This window comes from Aquarana catesbeiana, linkage group LG01 (genome assembly GCF_042186555.1).
Source record: "Aquarana catesbeiana isolate 2022-GZ linkage group LG01, ASM4218655v1, whole genome shotgun sequence".
NCBI classification, from domain to species: domain Eukaryota; kingdom Metazoa; phylum Chordata; class Amphibia; order Anura; family Ranidae; genus Aquarana; species Aquarana catesbeiana.
The window spans coordinates 277,124,084-277,143,810 of record NC_133324.1 but is presented as its reverse complement, the minus strand read 5'-3'; the positions used below and the strand labels follow the sequence as shown (position 1 = coordinate 277,143,810).

Below are 19,727 nucleotides of genomic sequence, written 5' to 3'. Positions count from 1 at the left end.
CGGCAAGATGTCGCTGGAACCGGAAGTCACATGACACACTTCCGGACGCCGAGTTTTAAAGAAGCATGGCGTGGAGACACTGAGGACATGCTGCAGGGGAATAGTTTGCTAGAAAACGCCATTCTAAGTGCAGTTTTTCCTTACAGCAGCAGTCTTCTCTACGGCCATTCTCCGCTTGCTTCATCGAGCTTGAGGACAGGTCTGAGGATGGAGCATCCGCTCGTATTGAACCAGCGGCAGCATCCGGGTCTCATACTGCCCCGAAGGTAAGCCCTTGTCTGTGGATAGCTCTACAGCAAGGGACTTTTTTTTTGTATGGAACGGAACCTTTTTACTTATGGTCCTTGTTTCTGCTTTTTTTCTAGGCCAAACCGGTGAAGAAAAAATGTGGGAACTGTAGGGCCGGGCTTTCTGATAGTTATAAAAAGCTATTTTGTGAGGATTGTATTCCACCCAGAGCTAGTTCAGAGTCTTCCTCTTTTAGGGAGTTAATGACTTATATGAAGGAGGTAGTGGACTCCTTTTAGCAATATATACCTCAGAGCAGATTGAGATGCCACAACAAGCCCAATCTGTACAGGATAAAATGTATAGGGGCCTACAGGGACGGAAATCAAAAACTTTTCCGGTACTCCAGTCTCTTAGGGACATGATTCTGTCTGAATGGAAAGAACCTGAAAAAAGGTTGTTCCAATCCAGGGGACACAAAAGAAGATTTCCTTTTCAGTCTGAATTTGGGGAGGTTTTCTTTAAGTGTCATAGATTAGATGCCCCTATGTTGCAGGTGTCCTAAAGATCAGGCTACATAAGGCCTGGGATGCTTCAGCTTTTTTCTTAAGCCCGGCAGTAGCATCCACCTGTGTGGCTAGAAATTTAGACGTATGGGTTCAGCGTCTGGATGATCTTCTTGCATCTGACACCCCCAAAGAAGAGATTAGGGAATCCCTCCCACTCATTGCCAAGTCAGTTGCCTTCTTAGCTGATGCAGCAGCAGATTCGGTGAAATCCACAGCCAGAGCTTCTGCTCTCATTAATTCAGCTAGGCGAGCTATCTGGCTTAAATCTTGGGAAGGTGACCTTACTTCCAAGAATAAGCTCTGTGACATTCCCTTCAAAGGCAAACTCTTGTTCGGTTCTTCCTTAGAAGAGGTCTTAGCTCGTTCCGCTGAGAAAAGTAAACGATTCCCTTTTTCCCAAAGGAATATGCCCCAGAATAAGAGGCCTTTTCGTGGCTTCCAAAACAAGGCTAATTTTAAAGCCAACAGGCAACAGACTAAAAAGAAATGGTCCTTTAACAAAGACAAGCAAAAAGGGGGGGCTCCCTTTGCTCCTTCAGCCCCTTCCAAAAATACCCAGTGATGCCAGGTTTGGGGTAGGGGGAAGATTGTGCCATTTCATCAAGGAATGGGCAGAAATTTCCACCAATTCCTTTATCCTTCAAACTTTGGAAAAAGGTTACAGGCTGGAATTCAAGTCTTCCTCCCCAGAGGTTTTTTCTTACCCACCTGCCGAGAGACCAAGAGAGACGGCAAGCCATGTTAAATTTGATTTCTGTGTGGGGAAACAGAGGGAGTTATTTCTCCTGTCCCAGAAATTCAGAAGTTCCGTGGATTTTATTCGAATGTCCTTCTGGTCAAGAAAGCTTCCGGCGGCTTTCGTTTGGTCGTAAAATTTAAGCGTCCTGAACAAATACATAGTTTTACAGACGTTTCCGAATGGAGAACATTTATTCGGTAAGGAATCTGTTGTTGCCAAAGGTCTTCATGGTGACCCTGGACCTTCAGGACGCTTATCTTCATGTACCAATCTGCCAGAACCACCGAAGGTTCCTCAGGTTTGCAGTTCTCATGGGAAACGAGCCATCTCACTGGCAGTTCAAGGCCCTTCCTTTTGGTCTCTTGGCAGCACCGAGGATTTTTACAAAAATCATGGCCGAAGTCATGGCCTTTTTTCGGATTCAAAGTGTATCGATTGTCCCATATCTAGATGATTTTTTAATTTTTGCTCGAGACAAGGAGTCTCTTGTTCAAGACCTACAGTTGGTTTTGTGGACTTTTCAAAAATTAGGGTGGAAGGTCACCCAGAAGAAATCTTGCCTGGTACCCTCACAGAGCATACTTTTCCTGGGTTATCTAATAGACTCTGTTGCCCTAAAGATTTTTCCTCCCGAAGAGAAGATTTTGAAAATTCTTCTCTCTGTGCAGGCCTTCAAGCTGCTCCCTCAGACCTCCCTTCGGCGGATCATGCAGTTGCTGGGTCTGATGACTGCGGCCATTCCAGGGGTGCCTTGGGCCCAATTGCACTCCAGACCTCTTCAGGCTTTTCTTTTACACCATTGGGATCGCAGGAAGGATTCTCTGGATCAGCTGGTAAAACTACCAGAAGGGAATTTTCTCAATCTCGCCTGGTGGGAGCAGCAAGAACATCTGCAGAGAGGGAAGGAATGGACACAACATTCCCCAGTCAAAATTACCACAGACGCCAGTTTGTGGGGTTGGGGTGCTCACTCACAGGACTGGTAAGCACAGGGAGCCTGGTTGCCAGAGGAAGCAGGTTGCTCCTCAAATTTCAGGGAACTTCTGGCTGTAAGGAAAGCACTTGCATCTCTGGAAGAGAGGGTCTATTCAAAAAAACCTATTGATATTTTCAGACAATGCCACAACAGTGGCCTACCTGAACAAGCAAGGGGGCACTTGCTCAGAATCGCTTCTGTCTTTAACACAGCAGATTCTGTCCTGGGCGGAGATCTATGTCACTTCAGTAAGGGCAGTCCACATCAAGGGGTCAGGAAATGTGCTGGCGGACTATTTGAACAGGGTGAGCATCAGTTCCAGCGGTTGGGAACTACATCAAGGCACGTTCCAGGAGGTGGTGCTAAGATGGGGTCTCCCCACAGTGGATCTTTTTGCCTCCAGTCTCAACAAGAAACTGCCGGTGTTCTTCTCTCTGGAGAGAGAAACAGAGTCCTTGGGGACGGATGCTTTGTCCTTCCCGTGGGACTTCACTCTGGCCTATGCCTTCCCTCCTTTTCCCCTCTTGCCCCTAGCGGTTCGGAAAATTATTCAGGACAGGGCAGAAGTTGTTCTGATTGCCCCCTGGTGGCCCAAGAGGAGTTGGTTCTCCTCTCTGAAGGCCCTATCTGTGTATCCTCACTGGCCCCTACCAGTTCAGAAGGATCTGCTCCATCAGGGACCAGTGTTACATCCAAACCTTCAGACCTTCCATTTGACGGCCTGGAGGGTGAGCAGCGCATCCTACAGTTAAAGGGGTGTTCAGAGAGGGTTATTTTCAACTATCCTGGACAGCCGTAATTTGGTCACAAAAAGAATCTATGGGAAAGTTTGGAAAACTTTTATTTCCTGGCAAAGGAAAACTGGTTTAGATTCTTTTTCCACTCCGTGTATATTGGATTTTTTGCAGGGGGGAGTGGAGAAGGGGCTCTGTCAGCACCCTTAGGGTTCAGACTGCTGCCCTATCTTTATTTAGAGAGAGAAGACTAGCGGAAGATCCCTTAGTCAGGAGGTTCCTTTTAGCCAGATCTAGACATACTCCCAGGGTCATCAAACATGTTCCTCCCTGGGATCTGTCATTAGTATCAAATGCACTAACAAGGGCTCCTTCCGAGCTTTTGCATGAAAATTATTTCTTTGAAGTTGTCCTTCCTTTTGGCTATTACGTCAGGGCGAAGGATTTCTGATCTAGAGTTTCTTTCCTGTAAAGACCCCTTCCTGAGGATTCTTGAGGACAGGGTAGTGATTAGACCTGATCCTCTCTATTTACCCAAAGTTTGTTCCAACTTTCATAGGTCCCAGGAGATAGTCCTTCCTAGTTTCTGCACCTCTCCCAAAAATGCAGAAGAGAAAAGGTTTTGTCTTTTAGACGTAAAGAGGTGTCTTTTGCTTTATCTAGAAAAGACCAGTGGGTTTAGGAGTTCCTCCCCACTGTTGGTTTTGTTCAGTGGCCCCAAGAAAGGGTCCAAAGCATCTAAAAGTTCTATTGCTAGGTGGATTAGGGGACCTATCTGTGAGGCATATAAAGCGTCAGGTCGCACCCCCTCCTTCTAGAATTAGGGCCCATTCAACGAGATCCATGGCCACATCATGGGCAGAAAGAGCGGGGGCTTAATGGGAAGAAATCTCTAAAGCTGCCGTCTGGTCCTCCTCTCATGCATTTGTCAAGCATTATAGAGTTCAGATGCTTTCCAGCCAGGACCTTCCTTTGGTAGGAAAGTGCTTCAGGCTGTCGTCCCTCCCTAAGGTATAAAATCTTGCTTATCCTCTCAAGTAGCTGTCCTGGAAGGTGAGGGGGGAAAACCCCCATTTAGACTTACCAGTAACGGTATTTCCAGGAACCTTCCAGGACCGCGTCTATATTCCCACCCTATTCTATTTTTTCACTGGTTGACCATGTTTACCTGGTGGTGGTGTGTTTTATGGTTTCTGTTTTTTTTTCCTCGGCCGAGTGCACCTTTTGGTGGAGGTTACTTGATCTTCTAAACAACTGAGGGTCAGAGGAAAGGGAGGGGCCTTTTAAATTGTATTTGATTTTGTGTTTCCTATAGAGGGCGGAGCCAATCATCTCTTAAGTAGCTGTCCTGGAAGGTTCCTGGAAATGCCGTTACCGGTAAGTCTAACTGGGGTTTTCGGAATTGGCTGCTCTTTCTTGTAAAGAGCCATACTTGATTATTCATGAGTAAGGATGAGCTCCGGCGTGTTTGCACAGCCCACGTGCAGAGCCCGCCAGGAAGTCGGCGCTGCGCTAATCACAGGCAGTGAGATATTTCCCGAACTCTGCAGCCGCGCATCGGGAAATGTCTCGCTGCCTGTGATTAGCGCAGTGCCGACTTCCTGGCAGGCTCTGCACACACGCCTGAGCTCATCCTTATTCTTGAGGACAGAGTGGTGTTACGCCCTAGTCCAGACTTTTTTCCAAAAGTGGTCTCAGGTTTCCACCTGAACCAAGATATTGTCCTGCCATCGTTTTTTCCAAAACCATATTCCAGGGAAGAAAAGTTACTACATTGTCTTGATGTGGTGAGAGCGGTCAACTGCTCAGATTCGGAAGACTGATGTCTTATTTATTCTGCCAGAGTGTCCTAAGAAAGGACAGGCAGCGTCAAAATCCACTGTCGCTAAGTGGATTCGGCAAGTTATAATTCAGACTTCTGATTTAAGGGATAAGATTCCCCCTTTTCAAGTCAAGGCGCACTCTACCAGGTTGGTTAGTGCTTCTTGGGCAGTACGTCACCAGGCCTCCATGGCTCAGATCTGTAAGGCCACAACTTGGTCTTCAGTATATGCATTCACAAAATTTTATCAGGTGGATGTAAGGAGGCATGATGATATCACCTTCGGGCGCAGTGTGCTGCAGGCAGCAGTATAAGTCCTCAAGTCTGGGGTCTCTCCCTCCCCTCAAATAGCATTGCTATGGGACGTCCCATTAAGTTATTACTTTGGCTCCGTGTCCCATCATGTACAATAAAGAAAATAGGATTTTTATAACGGCTTACCTGTAAAATCCTTTTCTTGGAGTACATCATGGGACACAGAGGTCCCTCCCCTCTTTTGGGGTTTAGATATATTGCTTTGCTACAAAAACTGAGGTACTCCTGGAAGGAGGAGGGGTTATATAAGGGGGTGAACTTCCTGTATTGGGTATACCAATGTCTATCACCTGAAGGTGCCTATATATCCATGAAGTTATTACTTTAGCTCTGTGTCCCATGATGTACTCCAAGAAAAGGATTTTACAGGTAAACTGTTATAAAAATCCTACTTTTGGTTGTCTATAATGAGAAAGAACCCAAAAGCCTTTGTTGATAGGAGCAGCCAAGAATTGTATGAATGTCTGTCTGAATATTTGTATCTACTGGTGATTGAATTTTTTTATTTATACATTTTTTTTTTGTTTTTTTTTTTTCATTGTATTACCAGCTTGAATTGCCAAGGTTTGTAACTTTACTTTTTAAAGAAGTCTGTGGAAACCCTAAGAAGGAAGCTGTTATTCTGATTTCCAGATCTCCTAAGGCTCGGTTCACACTGGGGTGACTTGTCAGGTGACTTAGTAGCACTCCATTCAGTACAATGGTACTGTTCTAATCTGAGCAACTCAAGTCGTGCTGTACCGCCCTAGTGTGAACCGAGCCTTATAGTACAGAAAGTGAACATATTCAGATTTTTTCTAAATGACCATTGCTACCCTCATAGCTTATGTGCAGCCTGACAATCACTGAATGGCATATGTGCTGTTTTGCTTTGACAGATCCTTTTTAATGTAATTATTTTCCACCACCAGTTGTAAACCAGAAAATATATATTTTTTTTTTTTTTTTTTTTTTCTATCTATCTATTTATAATAATAATAATAATTTTTTAGATGTCTTTAGGAACTGTATGCAAATAGGGCTGTCTGAATTTTCTGATATGCCCAATTTATGTCAAGGAAGTAAACATTACTGAGCATAGTGGGTTAAGCCTGGTACACACTAACACCTTCTTTTTTTTTTTTTTTTTGTCCAACCCAGCGGAATGAATAAAAAAAAACTGTCTGCTCCGGTTGGAGCTGATGTACTAATGATCCGACGTTGGTACAGGGATCTCCCCCGCAGAGCTGTTTGTTCTGGTGGGGGCTGTCCTCCTCTCAGAACACATCTGGTCATTGGCTGAAAGCACCAATCGGGAGTTGGTCGGCTGCTGGTTTTCCAGCATACTCGTCCAACAGAAGCCTGCTGACTGACATAACACACAGGCCGAATGTTGGATTGTGGTTTTTTGTTTGTTTTTTTTTTTTTATTGAACCAGCCGATGTCTCTTGACATTTGGCCTGTGTGTGCGGGGCTTTAGTGTTTTAGCCAAACAACTAGCATCTTCAGGAGGAGATGGGCAGTGGAAGCCCCCCTGCCTGTAATCTTGCCCTATCCTAAATGTTTTTTTCAGGTAGGGCTAGCTGTGAAGCCAACCATTTTAATGATGATAGTTGGCCACTCTCCAGTTGCAGCTTTAGCGATACAAATATATCTGTACTATTTCAAATTTGGGGTAATTGTGTGTTTTTGTTTTATTTATTTTTTTCCCTACCTCTTTACTCTAGTCTGCAATGATGATGTTTGAGCTGGCATGGATTATGTCTAAAGATTCAAATGACATGTTGTGGTAAGTTTATAAATTAAATCTAATGATCAATGTAAAGTCTTTATGTACTTTAACTTACCATGCATGCAAATGATGCTCAAATAGGTTACACTTCTGGTTTAAAATAACTCCCTAAACCATTTGATGGAGCTTTGAACAGCAGCCAGGTGTGCATTTTGCCAGCATAAAAAAAACACACTGGGAAAATATTAAACGCCATGAATATTTACACACAGGCATTCAAACTGTAAACCATACCAGTGGGTTTAGAGTTTTAATGCTACCACTTGATTACTTGCCATGTAAACATACACACTGGTGATGGGCACAGGGCAGGCATTTAGGGCTCTTTCACATGGAGGATCCGTATGTCATCCTTCTGTTTTCGGATGAAAAACGGACATACATGTATCCCTATGGAGCGTCGGATGTCAGCGGTGACATGTCCGCTGACATCCGACCCGCTCCGATCCGAAAAGGAGGAAAACCCTACTTTTCCATCCGTTTTCGGATCGGGTGACGACGGACTCTACGGTCCGTCATCATCCGATCCCCCATAGGGGAGAGCGGCTCTCTGATAGGTCTGTCGCTGCACAGTGTGCAGCGACGGACCTGCCATTTTCCTGCTCAGCGGGGATCGGCGGAGCTGAGCAAGCGGGTGTTCATGGGGCGGATCATCACTGATCCGCCCCGTGTGAAAGAGCCCTTACTCAGCAGCAATTTCAGGAGTGTTGCATCATCAAAGCCGGGTATCTTGCAAATGAATTAATGTTGCATTGAGGTTTTTTATTTTTGTTGTAATACTAGCACTTAAAGAGAACTCCACTTTTCTTGAGGGGAGAAAAAAAAACAATCCTCTCTGGGTGATCAATGTACATTGCAGGGATTTTAACAATTATAGTAGATAACTACCTTTTTTGTTGCTGTGAAGAAATGGCTGTGTTTCACCAGACTGATTGCATACTCTTTAATTGGTGCATATTAATGAAGAAAGCTACCGTGTTTGCATCCTTTAAAATTAATTTAAAGGGTCAGTTAACCTTTACTAAAAAAACTGCCTGTGCAGATCTGGGGCGTCTTGTGGGGGTGGGTAGCGGATGCAGCTTTGACTAAAGTTGAAAAATGCCCTTGTTGTAGGTGTAGGCCATTTTGTTTTCCTTGCAAAGCCTGACTTGAAACTCCCAGGATGTTACTAGGACATTGCTAAGCAAGGCCCAGATATTACTGCTCACCTTCACCATCACAGGAGTGGGCTCTCAAACTCTGAGCTCAGAGTTGCTGCATCAGTGTGATGAGAGCACATGTGAGGAGGTTTTTATTCATTGCTGACCAGTTTAATTCTTCATCCCCTTTCCCCAAGTCATCTTCCAAGACTGCGTACAGAGAGATGGGCTCCTCCTACCTAGCACAAGAAAAGCATGATCCACGTTATAAAAGACAGCCCACAGGCAGTAGTTGCTCAGTATTTGTGTTTCCTCTGGCCAGATGGGAACTCTGAAAAAATTTGTTATTTTTCTCTGGCTTTCATGCTAGGTGGCAGGGGCCTCCCGGCTACAGCATCCCAGAACAGGGGTAGTGAACCTGGCGAGGCAGGTAGCTCTGGTTTTTTTTCCGGGCTGCCCTGGAAAGGGAGTCTTGAATTTTTACTCCAGGGGACCCCCTCTCTCCACAGGAGTCTGGTCGGCAGCATGCCTGTAGATTTTAGGTACACTGGCAGTGTGGGATTTTGACTCGGGTGAATCTTCCGGGGGACAGTGCGGCCTTGTGGTGTCCTGAAGTTTGGTGCTCAGCTCAATAGTGTAGTGGTCTGTGTTACTACCTTGAAAGCAGAGCAGAGGAAGTGGCTTGGCAGCCATGTTTTTGGTAGCAAACACCGAGCTGGTGGTCGGGGCTACAAGCTCCATGCACTGTTCCAGGGGAGGCATCCAATCCACATCGCCAGACCGGGATCCTCACTGCTCGACCTTTCAGGGCTATAGAGAAGATGGTGGAAGTCATCTTGTCCTGCGCTGGTGGTAAGTCACCAGGGAGGAGACTTTAAGCAGGGAAACGGGTCTGGGACACCTGCAGGCCTTGGCCCTAAAGTAAGAAAGAGGCAAATGGGGGTTCCTCTTTTCTTGCTCCCTGGTGAAGGGGGGCACCAGGGGTTTTGAGATGATTCTCTGTACTATCCACAGACCGACAAGGCTGGTTTGGGGAGTCTGGCTGTGTGTGTATCCCCTTTTTTCCCTACTAGAGTGGTGGGGCTTCATTTGGGTCTCCCTAGGTGGATGGGTGTTGGTCATAGGGTGATCGTCTGCACCTTGTCTCTCTTTGTAAAAGGCTCATTCCGCCTTGTGTCCTCTCCCTCTAGGACAGAGGTTGAGAGCAAAAGGGGAACCACCTAAGGGACAGATGCACAGCCTGCAAGTATAGGTTATCTACTGCCTGGATACCAGCTCCAGTGTTGCAATGCTCTTTGAAATGGAGTCCTGATTAAGGGATTCCTAGAGAGCATTGGAAAAAGAAATGACAAACTTTTTTTTCTTGATTTTTCACGAAGGCTCCTTCTCCAGCGGAGGAGAAGCAGCTATCCCCGTGGGCGCTGAGGCTCAAGGGGCACCCTCCCTTAACTCGCATTTGGTCAAACACCATATCCTCTGTTGCTGGCTGAAATCCTGATGTTTGCTGTTTTAATATGGATCACTGCCACTGGCTTCCCCAAATCTTTTGAAGAGAGCACTGCATGGCTGGAGCAGAGGCATCCGGAGTTCCTGACTACCTCCAGATGGGGGGAGGGACACACGTCTGCAGAGGCAGGTAAACTATATTGGTAAGCCAGGACAGTATGCAGCCTGCTATGCTGCAGATCCCCCTGAATGGACAGCTATTAAAGTGGTTTTGTGAGTATTCCCTGGTGCCATCAAGAGACACCAGGGAGGGAGCGCATTTAGGGAAGCAGTAGATGGACCTCGAACTTCCCAGGAGTATTACTGCAGACTTCATCTGATTTCAAAAACTACACCATTTACTCTGGTTCCACCATGACACCTGCTTTATTTTGGTAGATGGCCACAAGGTGGTTACCCTTAGAAGGATGTCCTCTTTGGGTAATGGTTGCTGTGGGTGTTTGCATACCTCCCAAAAACACAGGGTGAATGTGCTTTGTGTTCATGTCCACAATTAATGTGGTCATTTGGAGGCAGGGGCCCTAACACCTGCAATCTCAGATTAGCAGAAGCTGCAACACCTTAACTCCTTCCTACACTTAAGTCGTGTTTGTGCATGTGCAGGGCTCCTGGGGTTTGCTTACTGTTTACCATCAATTACACTCTTTGTTTTCAGCAATTAAGCCACAGCTAGTGGGGTCTGCTGTAGTTTAATCAGGACTTTTTTTGTACCGGGATTTGGGCAGTAACCCACCCCTAGGCAAGACTAGAAATAGATTATGGATCCTGCAACAGTCAATTGACAGTCTCCTGGGCGTAACCTCAATGCAAGGATTACATAGACAAACCCGTGTTTATTGATTGCTCGTTAATACCTGCAGGTGTTGACCTTCTGATTGCTCCTGTTGCACACTTCAGGGCTTATCCAAAGGTGTCAGCTTTCTTTTATCACTAGATTTGGACATGTCTGTCTCCCACCTTAGTGTGGGCTATGTAAAGCAAGTTCAGTGTACAGAATTCTCTGTTAACATACATTCTTTAAATTTTTAAGTAGACTCACCTTTTAGGCCCCTTTCACACGATCGGACCGTTCAGGTCAGCCTGTCAGTTTTGACGGCGGACCTGAACGGGTGCTCCATGTTAGCCTATGGAGCGACGGATGTCAGCGGAGACATGTCCGCTGACGTCCGATCCGCTGAAAGCAGACGGATGGCCCTACGTCCGTGATAGGGTAAATGGAATAGCTATTTATTTATCAAACATTTAGTTATGATTATCAAAACATGTATTCTGATTAAGCAGAGATATTTTACAAATGTTTAGTTATAGGATGTATGAGTTAACAGCTGTTTAGGTTGTTATCAAATGCCATTCACACCTTTAGCTGTTAAAAGGTCTACCCCTAGCTTTCCCACAGAACTTGGGAATTGACGTGTATATGTTAAATGACCATTTGCATATCAATGAATATCATCAAAGAGTTGAATGGTACTTCAAAAGAGTCCCATTCAAGGTGCCACCCCTTGTATACAGTATAAAATGTACTCCGGCCCCCAGCTCCAGTCAGCACAATTATTTTGAATGTATGCCATGTACCAAGTTGTTCTCCATGTGGTTAGCTACATGCTTGTATATTAAATACATCATCTTGAATTCTGCTTCAGCAGTCAACGTTATTGAAAGCCCTTAAGTTCTGGGCTTTCTCTATCAGTTCGGATCCGTTGCTATCGGATCGGGTGAGATCTGATGAAAACGGACATGCTGTCCGTTTTCATCCGAACCCTCCATAGGCAGCAGCGGTGCCTGACAAGCCCCTCCCTGCTCAGTGAGCAGAGTGGGACCTGTCATCCGCCGGCTCAGCAGAGATCAACGGAGATAACTCCCGCTGAGCCGGCGGACCGAGGCGGACTCCGTAGAAGCGGAGTCCGCCTCGTGTGAATGAGGCCTTACTTCAGTTCCAAATAAAATATTTGGTTATGTCTAGGAGCTAAAGCTGTACCTATTTTGGGGTTACAGTATCTGCTATGCACTCCAGTTTGTGTGCCTAGACTTCTATCACCTGGAGCTCCCTGGGTTCCTCCACTGAATAGATGTATAATAGATTGGTAGCCAGAGATTAGGCTATATCTATGACATGTTTATATGAATGGTTGGCATTAATGGCGTATACACTGTCTGACCTCACACTTCTCCACGTATGTTAGAAATCAATGTATTTAACCACTTAAGGACCAGCCTTGTTTTGGAATTTAGGCGTTTACATGTTTAAAACAGTTTTTTTTGCTAGAAAATGTACTTAGAACCCCCAAACATTATATATTGTTTTTTTTTTTCTAACACCCTAGAGAATAAAATGGTGGTCATTGCAATACTTTTTCACACCGTATTTGCGCAGCGGTCTTACAAGCGCACTTTTTTTTGGAAAAAATTCACTCTTTTTGAATAAAAAAATAAGACAACAGTAAAGTTAGCCCAATTTTGTTTTATATTGTGAAAGATAATGTTACGCCGAGTAAATTGATACCCAACATGTCACGCTTCAAAATTGCGTCCGCTCGTGGAATGGCGTCAAACTTTTACCCTCAAAAATCTCCATAGGCGACGGTTAAAAAATTCTAGCGTTTGCATGTTTTGCGTTAGAGGAGGTCTAGGGCTAGAATTATTGCTCTCGCTCGAACGATTGCGGCGATACCTCACATGCGTGGTTTGACCACCGTTTTCATATGCGGGCACTACTCACGTATGCGTTTTATTTTACATGATTTTATTTATTTTTACACTGTTTAAAAAAAAAAAATTGTGTCACTTTTATTCCTATTACAAGGAATGTAAACATCCCTTGTAATAGAAAAAAGCATGACAGGACCTCCTTAAATATGAGATCTGGGGTCAAAAAGACCTCAGATCTCATATTTACACTAAAATGCAATAAAAAGTCATTTAAAAAAATGACATTGAAAAAAATGTGCCTTTTTAAGACGTATGGGCGGAAGTGACGTTTTGACGTCGCTTCCGCCCAGCAGTGTCATGGAGATGAGTGGATGCCATCTTAGCCTCACTCGTCTCCAGGCACAGCAGGGAGACAGACGCGATCGCCTCCGCCGCTACCGACGGCTCCGGTAAGCTGCGGAGGGCACCAGATCGTGTCGGGGGGGTCCTCCCCCGCCACTGATTAAAAGTGATGTCCCGGCGAATCCGCCGCAGAGACCACTTTTATCTGAAAGCTGACCGCTGTACGAAAACGGGGATACCGGGTTATGGCTAGCTGCTGCCATAACAACGATATCCGCTGCCAAACTTTGGACGTACATCGGCGTGCCACGGTCGGCAAGTGGTTAAATGCACAACATTGGAGCTTATGTTTTTGTTATTTGGGTTATATTCTTTTGGTACCATTCTGGTTCATGCCTCAAATGTGATCTAATGTATGGACTGAGGCTACGTTTCCGCTGTTGCGACTTGAGTGCAGCTTTGGTCCAACTTTACAGCCTCTGGGTTGGAGTTGCATCAGAGGTCGCATCGGGATAGTGCTGGGACTTTTTCTAGGTCGTTGCAACTTTGAGTCGCATAGATTGGAACGGGTGCCATTGAAATCAACGGGCCGTGATTTGTCATGTGACTTTGTGTCCAGGGTCGCATGGCATGTCGCACTAGTGGAAACTGTACCTACTTACCAAGGTGTTTTGTCTTTTGCATATGTACAGCGAAGGCTCATGGGGTGTTGGGTTTTTTTTTTTGTTTTTTTTTTCCCTTTTCGTCTTTCATGACAGCCACTATGAGAGAGTCTCCTCCTCTTCCTCAGGAAACACTGCGCCAGCCCATAAATTCTCACTTCCCCTGCCGGACCTCAGTTATTCGTGTTTCCTTGGGTGGGGAGACACTGCATGGGACCAGGCTGAGCAATCAGGGAGATTGTGGCCATTAAAAACCTCCTAGGGGGAGCAGGGGCTTCCAGGGAGCAAAAGTTGCGGTACTTACCACCATCAGAAGCCACGCATTCCTCGTCGAGCGCGGCAGCAGGATGCGGGGTCCCCTATCGCGTCCACAGGGCCTCAGCAAGGAGGCAGTCCGCTCTCCCTGTACTCAGTATAGGCCGCATGTTTTTGGAACCAGCGGGCCGGGCGACGTCATTTCTGGCGGAGGGTGGAAGCTTCCCTTTGAACAGCGACTTCCGGTTCCAGGACGCGGAGCTGATAGGGGGGCAGGCACAGGCTGGAGTGGAGTCGGGAACGCGCACAGGCAGCGTGAGACTCTGTAGAAGCAACCACCTGCAGTCGTGTCAGAAGCGGATGCCATGACACAGTGACACTACCTCCAGCCTTCCTAAGGTAAGAGCACCCTGCATGGTTCCTATCTATGGGGGGGAGACCCCCTGGGTGGTCGGCGCGCGCGGAGGGGGTTCAGATCCCCTCAGGTGTAGAGGGTCTAGTGTACTCCCTGGGTTGTATTCTGTCTTCCTTAAAAGTAAAAAAAATGTTTCTGCATTTTTGTACATGTATTTCAGAAAGCTACAGAAAAGACAAAATCAACACATAGCTCTAAAAAAAAGCTTGCCTCCTGTAGAGATAATTTGGGGGAGTCATGGACAAAAGTCTTATGTAAGGACTGCATAGACTCCCTGGTCAGGGAAAGGGAATCTGAATAACAAGGAAAAAATTAAGATGACTCGCGCTGTGTAAATTGGTGAGTGTGTGACCAAATTCACTGTACAAAAACACTAAATACAACCAGTATCAGTGGATGCATAAACCGTCTGTGTGGCAATGTATCACGATCAGTGCAAACAAATAACAAAAATATATAAATCGTCTGTGCAATAATATATCGCAATCAGTGCACACAAATCACAAAAATAAAGTCCAAACAAAATAAATATATTGAAGAAACTATTATAAAGGGAAAAAAATGTCCAAAAAAGAAGAAACCCGAGAAAAAGTGAATTAGCAATCACGGGTCCTTCAACCGCATGGAACCTCAAATGTGCAGGACCACCACCAACAATAAGAGCCTGGCCGCTTACCAGAACCCCATGACCCCCCGTTACAGAGGGTCTAAAAGGGCTTTATAAGATCCTAGTAGTCCGGACTTCCCAGGAGCAGAGATGGAGCAGAGATGGGAAATGGAAACTGGAAAAGGGCGTCAGGTGCTGGGATGGAGATGGATGGATCCACAGGAGGGGGGCTCAGCCCTCAGCATAATGGTGTCATCATAGGAGAAAAGAAAGGGAGGGCTCCCATAGTATAAAATCAGATGGCAATTTATTATAGAAAAAAGCGTAAACACTCACATATAAGTAAGACAATCAGCATCATCAAATAGAAGCCGGTGCCACAGTCTGTTCTTCTATTTGATGATGCTGATTGTCTTACTTATATGTGAGTGTTTACGCTTTTTTCTATAATAAATTGCCATCTGATTTTATACTATGGGAGCCCTCCCTTTCTTTTCTCCTATGATGACACCATTATGCTGAGGGCTGAGCCCCCCTCCTGTGGATCCATCCATCTCCATCCCAGCACCTGACGCCCTTTTCCAGTTTCCATTTCCCATCTCTGCTCTATCTCTGCTCCTGGGAAGTCCGGACTACTAGGATCTTATAAAGCCCTTTTAGACCCTCTGTAACGGGGGGTCATGGGGTTCTGGTAAGCGGCCAGGCTCTTATTGTTGGTGGTGGTCCTGCACATTTGAGGTTCCATGCGGTTGAAGGACCCGTGATTGCTAATTCACTTTTTCTCGGGTTTCTTCTTTTTTGGACATTTTTTTCCCTTTATAATAGTTTCTTCAATATATTTATTTTGTTTGGACTTTATTTTTGTGATTTGTGTGCACTGATTGCGATATATTATTGCACAGACGATTTATATATTTTTGTTATTTGTTTGCACTGATCGTGATACATTGCCACACAGACGGTTTATGCATCCACTGATACTGGTTGTATTTAGTGTTTTTGTACGGTGAATTTGGTCACACACTCACCAATTTACACAGCGCGAGTCATCTTAATTTTTTCCTTGTTCATGTTATGTGTTTGTGTCACATTTAGACATCGCTGCTTTCTTTATCATAATTTAGACACTTTGAAGCGCAATTATTTTTTATAATTTTTTCAATCTGATGTACAGCCTGGATTGGCAGCCTCTGTAAAAGAGCTTTCATCCACCTTTTTCATCATTCAAATCGCTTTTTGAAAAATTTCAGCTTCCCACTAATCCTGCTCCGCAGGATACAACCCCGCCACAGGCTCAGGACTTTGCACCTGCCTAACCTGCTACTACAGTTATGGCAGAGGAAGTTTCAGGCCCTTCCGAGGTGGAGCATAGGCAGTCCGACAGTGGCACCTCTGACTCCCAGGAGGAATCAGAGGGAGAGGACCAGGACAGAGAGTCCAGGTAATCCTCTAGATATAAACTGTCCTTGGAGCAGGTAGAGGACTTCCTAGGGGCAATTTACACAACTCTTGGTATACAGGCGGTCAAGAAACCCCTGATGCTCCATGACCTAATGTACAAAGGCTTGGGGAAGCAGAAGAGGAAAGTTTTCCTAGTACATGATGTACTGGTTGAAACAGTTAAAAAAGAGTGGCAGGATCCCGAAAGGAAACCCTTTTTCTCGAGATCCCTAAAAAGAAGGTTCCCATTTTCGGAGGATCCTGCGTCCATTTGGAACAAATGTCCCAAACTGGATGCCGCTTTCTCACAGGTCTCTAGGCACACAGACCTGGCTTTTGAGGACATGGGGGGCCTTGGCGGATGTCATGGACAAAAGGATAGACTCCCTGCTTAAAAAAGACTTGGGACTTAACAATAGGGAATTTTAAAGCTAGAAATTTGCAGTGTCCCCAGAGCAGCTAATCAAAAATCTAGACCTAACAAAAAGGGTCCTGACAAACCTGGGGTGACTGTTGAACTTAGAGCCTGATTCCTTCACAGCGTATTGTGTACCTAGGATACCTGTTGGACTCAACACTCTTGAGAGTTTTTCTCCCGACGGAGAAGATACTAAAACGGGACAAAGCAGTAGCTTCTCTCCAGAGCAATCAACAGGTCTCCAAACGGTACCTAATGTCAACGCTGGGTCTGCTAACCTCTACCCTCCCAGCAGTACAGTGGGCAGGACTACACTTTCGTCCCCTGCAGACCTTTGTGCTAAAGGTGTGGGACCACAGTCAAAAAGATCTAGACACCTTAGTACAAGTTCCACATCAGATAAAAAGATCTCTCTGGTGGTGGAGGAAGGTAGAGAACCTGTCGCTGGGACGTCTCTGGCTCATCGCAGTTTCTCAAGTCGTAACCACTGATGCAAGCAGCAAGGGCTGGGGGGCACCTGTAGAGATGACGATCTAAAAAGATCGTCCAATTGGAAAGAGCTGAGGGCAGTCAGGCTAGCCCTCAGGTTTTTCAGAAAGGAGCTTCAGGGCCGCCATGTTCAGGTGCGGTCGGACAACTCGTCTGCCGTGGCCTACCTAAACAAGCAGGGCAGCACTAGAAGAGGAGTCTTGCTAGCCTTAGCAACAGACATTTTGACCTGGGCCGAGCCCAACACTCTATCACTCTCAGCAATTTTCCTGAGAGGGGAGAGGAATGTGATTGCGGACTTTCTCAGCCAAAGGAAGCTGTTGGAGGGAGATTGGAGCCTCAACCAGGAGGTCTTCAACCTCATATCTGAAAGATGGGGACTCCCGGAAGTGGACCTCTTCGCGTCAAAGGAAAACGCGAAGGCCCTCTTTTTTTTTTTTTTTTTTCTCCCACGGAGGGGAAGGAGCACTGGGGGTGGATACCTTAAACCAGAACTGGCATTTCAGAACATGTTATGCATTCCCACCACCGGTATTATTGCCGGCATTTCTGAGGAAGTTTCAAATAGAGAACACATCTGATTCTAGTGGCACCATTTTGGCCAAAAAGGGCATGGTTTTCAGTTCTTAAGCAACTAGCTATAGAACCTCCCCTATTCCTACCACCTCGAGAGGATCTCCTCTCTCAGGGCCCAGTCCTCTGTCCACAGGTACACCAGTGGAAGTTAGCGGCCTGGCTACTAAGGAGAGGGTATATTAAAATCTAGAGGATTTTCAGAGATTAATCTCCACCCTCCTCAACAGCAGAAAAGAGGAGACACGCCGGATTTATAAAAGGGTCTGGCTATGTTTCAACGAATGGTGCATAGGAAGCTCATTCTTGGTGCAGAGCCCCACAGCTGTGTTGGAATTTCTACAGTGCGGGGCAGACAAGGGTCTATATATAAGTACCCTTAAAAGTCAAGTGTCAGCACTCAGTGCTTACTTAGAAAGACCTCTGGCCACCAACCCATGGGTAGTCAGATTCTTTAGGGCTCTGACTAGACAGAGACCAGTTCGAGGTCCATCTTTCCCCAAGTGGGACCTATCCTTGGTCTTGCAGAGCTTAACGGAACCCCCTTTGAACCTTTTAGAAGGATGTTTGCTAAAGGAAATTACTTTAAAAACAGCAACATGGTCCAGCTATTCCACTTTCGTAAAACATTACAGAGTGGACCTGGTGTCGGCAGGTGAGCAAGCCTTTGGGCGAAAGGTTTTGCAAGCTGTAGTCCCACCCTAACTGGTAGGTGCTCTCTTATCCTCTCATAGTGGCTGTCCTGAAAGACGAAAAGGGAAAATTAAAGTTACGCTTACCGGTAACGTCTTTTCCAGTAGTCTTTCAGGACAGCCCTAGTTACCCACCTGAAAATTTGGGTGGTCTTATAAAAGACCAGAACACAGCATGATAATGATGTGTTGGTATGTTATTAATGTGTTCTTGTGTCTCCCCAGCCCGGTCAGGGGTGATCTTAAAAAAAACTGAGGTCCGGCAGGGGAAGTGAGAATTTATGGGCTGGCGCAGTGTTTCCTGAGGAAGAGGAGGAGACTACCTCTCATAGTGGCTGTCCTGAAAAAAAACTGGAAAAGACGTTACTGGTAAGCGTAACTTGAATTTTTTTTTTTTTTTTTTGTGCTGCTGAGCCTTCATTCAGCAGAGGATGAAATCCCTTACGTTCAGCATGCAGTACCATATGCCCTCTCCATGCCTGGATCTGGTAAGATTAGAGAACATCATTCCAGCCATCTACCAGTGGAAGGAGAGAGAAGTAGAAAAATCGACTTAACAGGTTCCCTCATCTTATATTGCATTTTTGGTGTTCTTCCTCCAGGAAGGATTTGGAGTGAATGTTGGCATGTCCCCAGTGGGGTGAACGGCCTTGGATGGTGCACGGGAATGGGGGCAGATCTCCCTGCATGGGCTTTACTTGCATATCTGCTGTCTTCAGCTTTATATATTCTTTAGAAAAATGTTTTTCTTCCTGTTCAGCTCTGGAAGTGTAGTCTGGGCATATCAGCCAAGAAAACTGATTGGAGGAAAGGCATACACCCCTTCTCTTCATTGGTAGAAACTTTCAGAGCTGTTCGTTGAATAGTTCAGCACTCTGCTAATCTATTTATAGCATCCTCCCCAACATAATACTCCAGCTGCTTTTATCTCAGTTGACAAAGAACTTGTCAGAAGTTATCAGGATGATAACAGAAGAACGGAGCAGGAGACCGCTACAATACTTAGTGCTTTGTCGCACTAATGGGCAGGAATATGGCCTGTAGATGTGGGGTCACGTCTTGCTATGTTTCTGACCCCTATACCTGACTGGGTATGTTTAGGTTCAGTACTCTGTATATGTTAAATACATCATTACATCTTTTAAACAGCCTTTCTAACAGAACAGCTGTAGCAAGTCAAAGTAAATGTTCTGTTACTACTACAGGCTCAATCTTCTGGAGTAGTGATCTGCATAACTTACCACCGGCATCACAATGTGCCTTATGAACTCGGGCTTCCAACTTTGGGCAGAGCTCCTGTCATTCATGAAGTTGCCATGTTCATTTTTACCCAGTTCCTTTCCAGACATTCATAGCTGCCGTACCAGCATTCAGAGCAGAGAAAGG

At 45.6% G+C, this 19,727-nt stretch overlaps 1 protein-coding gene across 1 annotated transcript in view; it reads left to right on the top strand.

The window, feature by feature from the left end:
* The window catches only part of CDC45 (cell division cycle 45), a gene marked incomplete in the record, with an annotated part of 100,809 nt that overhangs the window by 20,907 nt on the left and 60,175 nt on the right, over nucleotides 1-19,727 (top strand). The window contains 1 exon segment of the mRNA XM_073628954.1: nucleotides 7,090-7,151. Within this exon segment, the coding sequence (XP_073485055.1) occupies nucleotides 7,090-7,151 (62 nt within the window).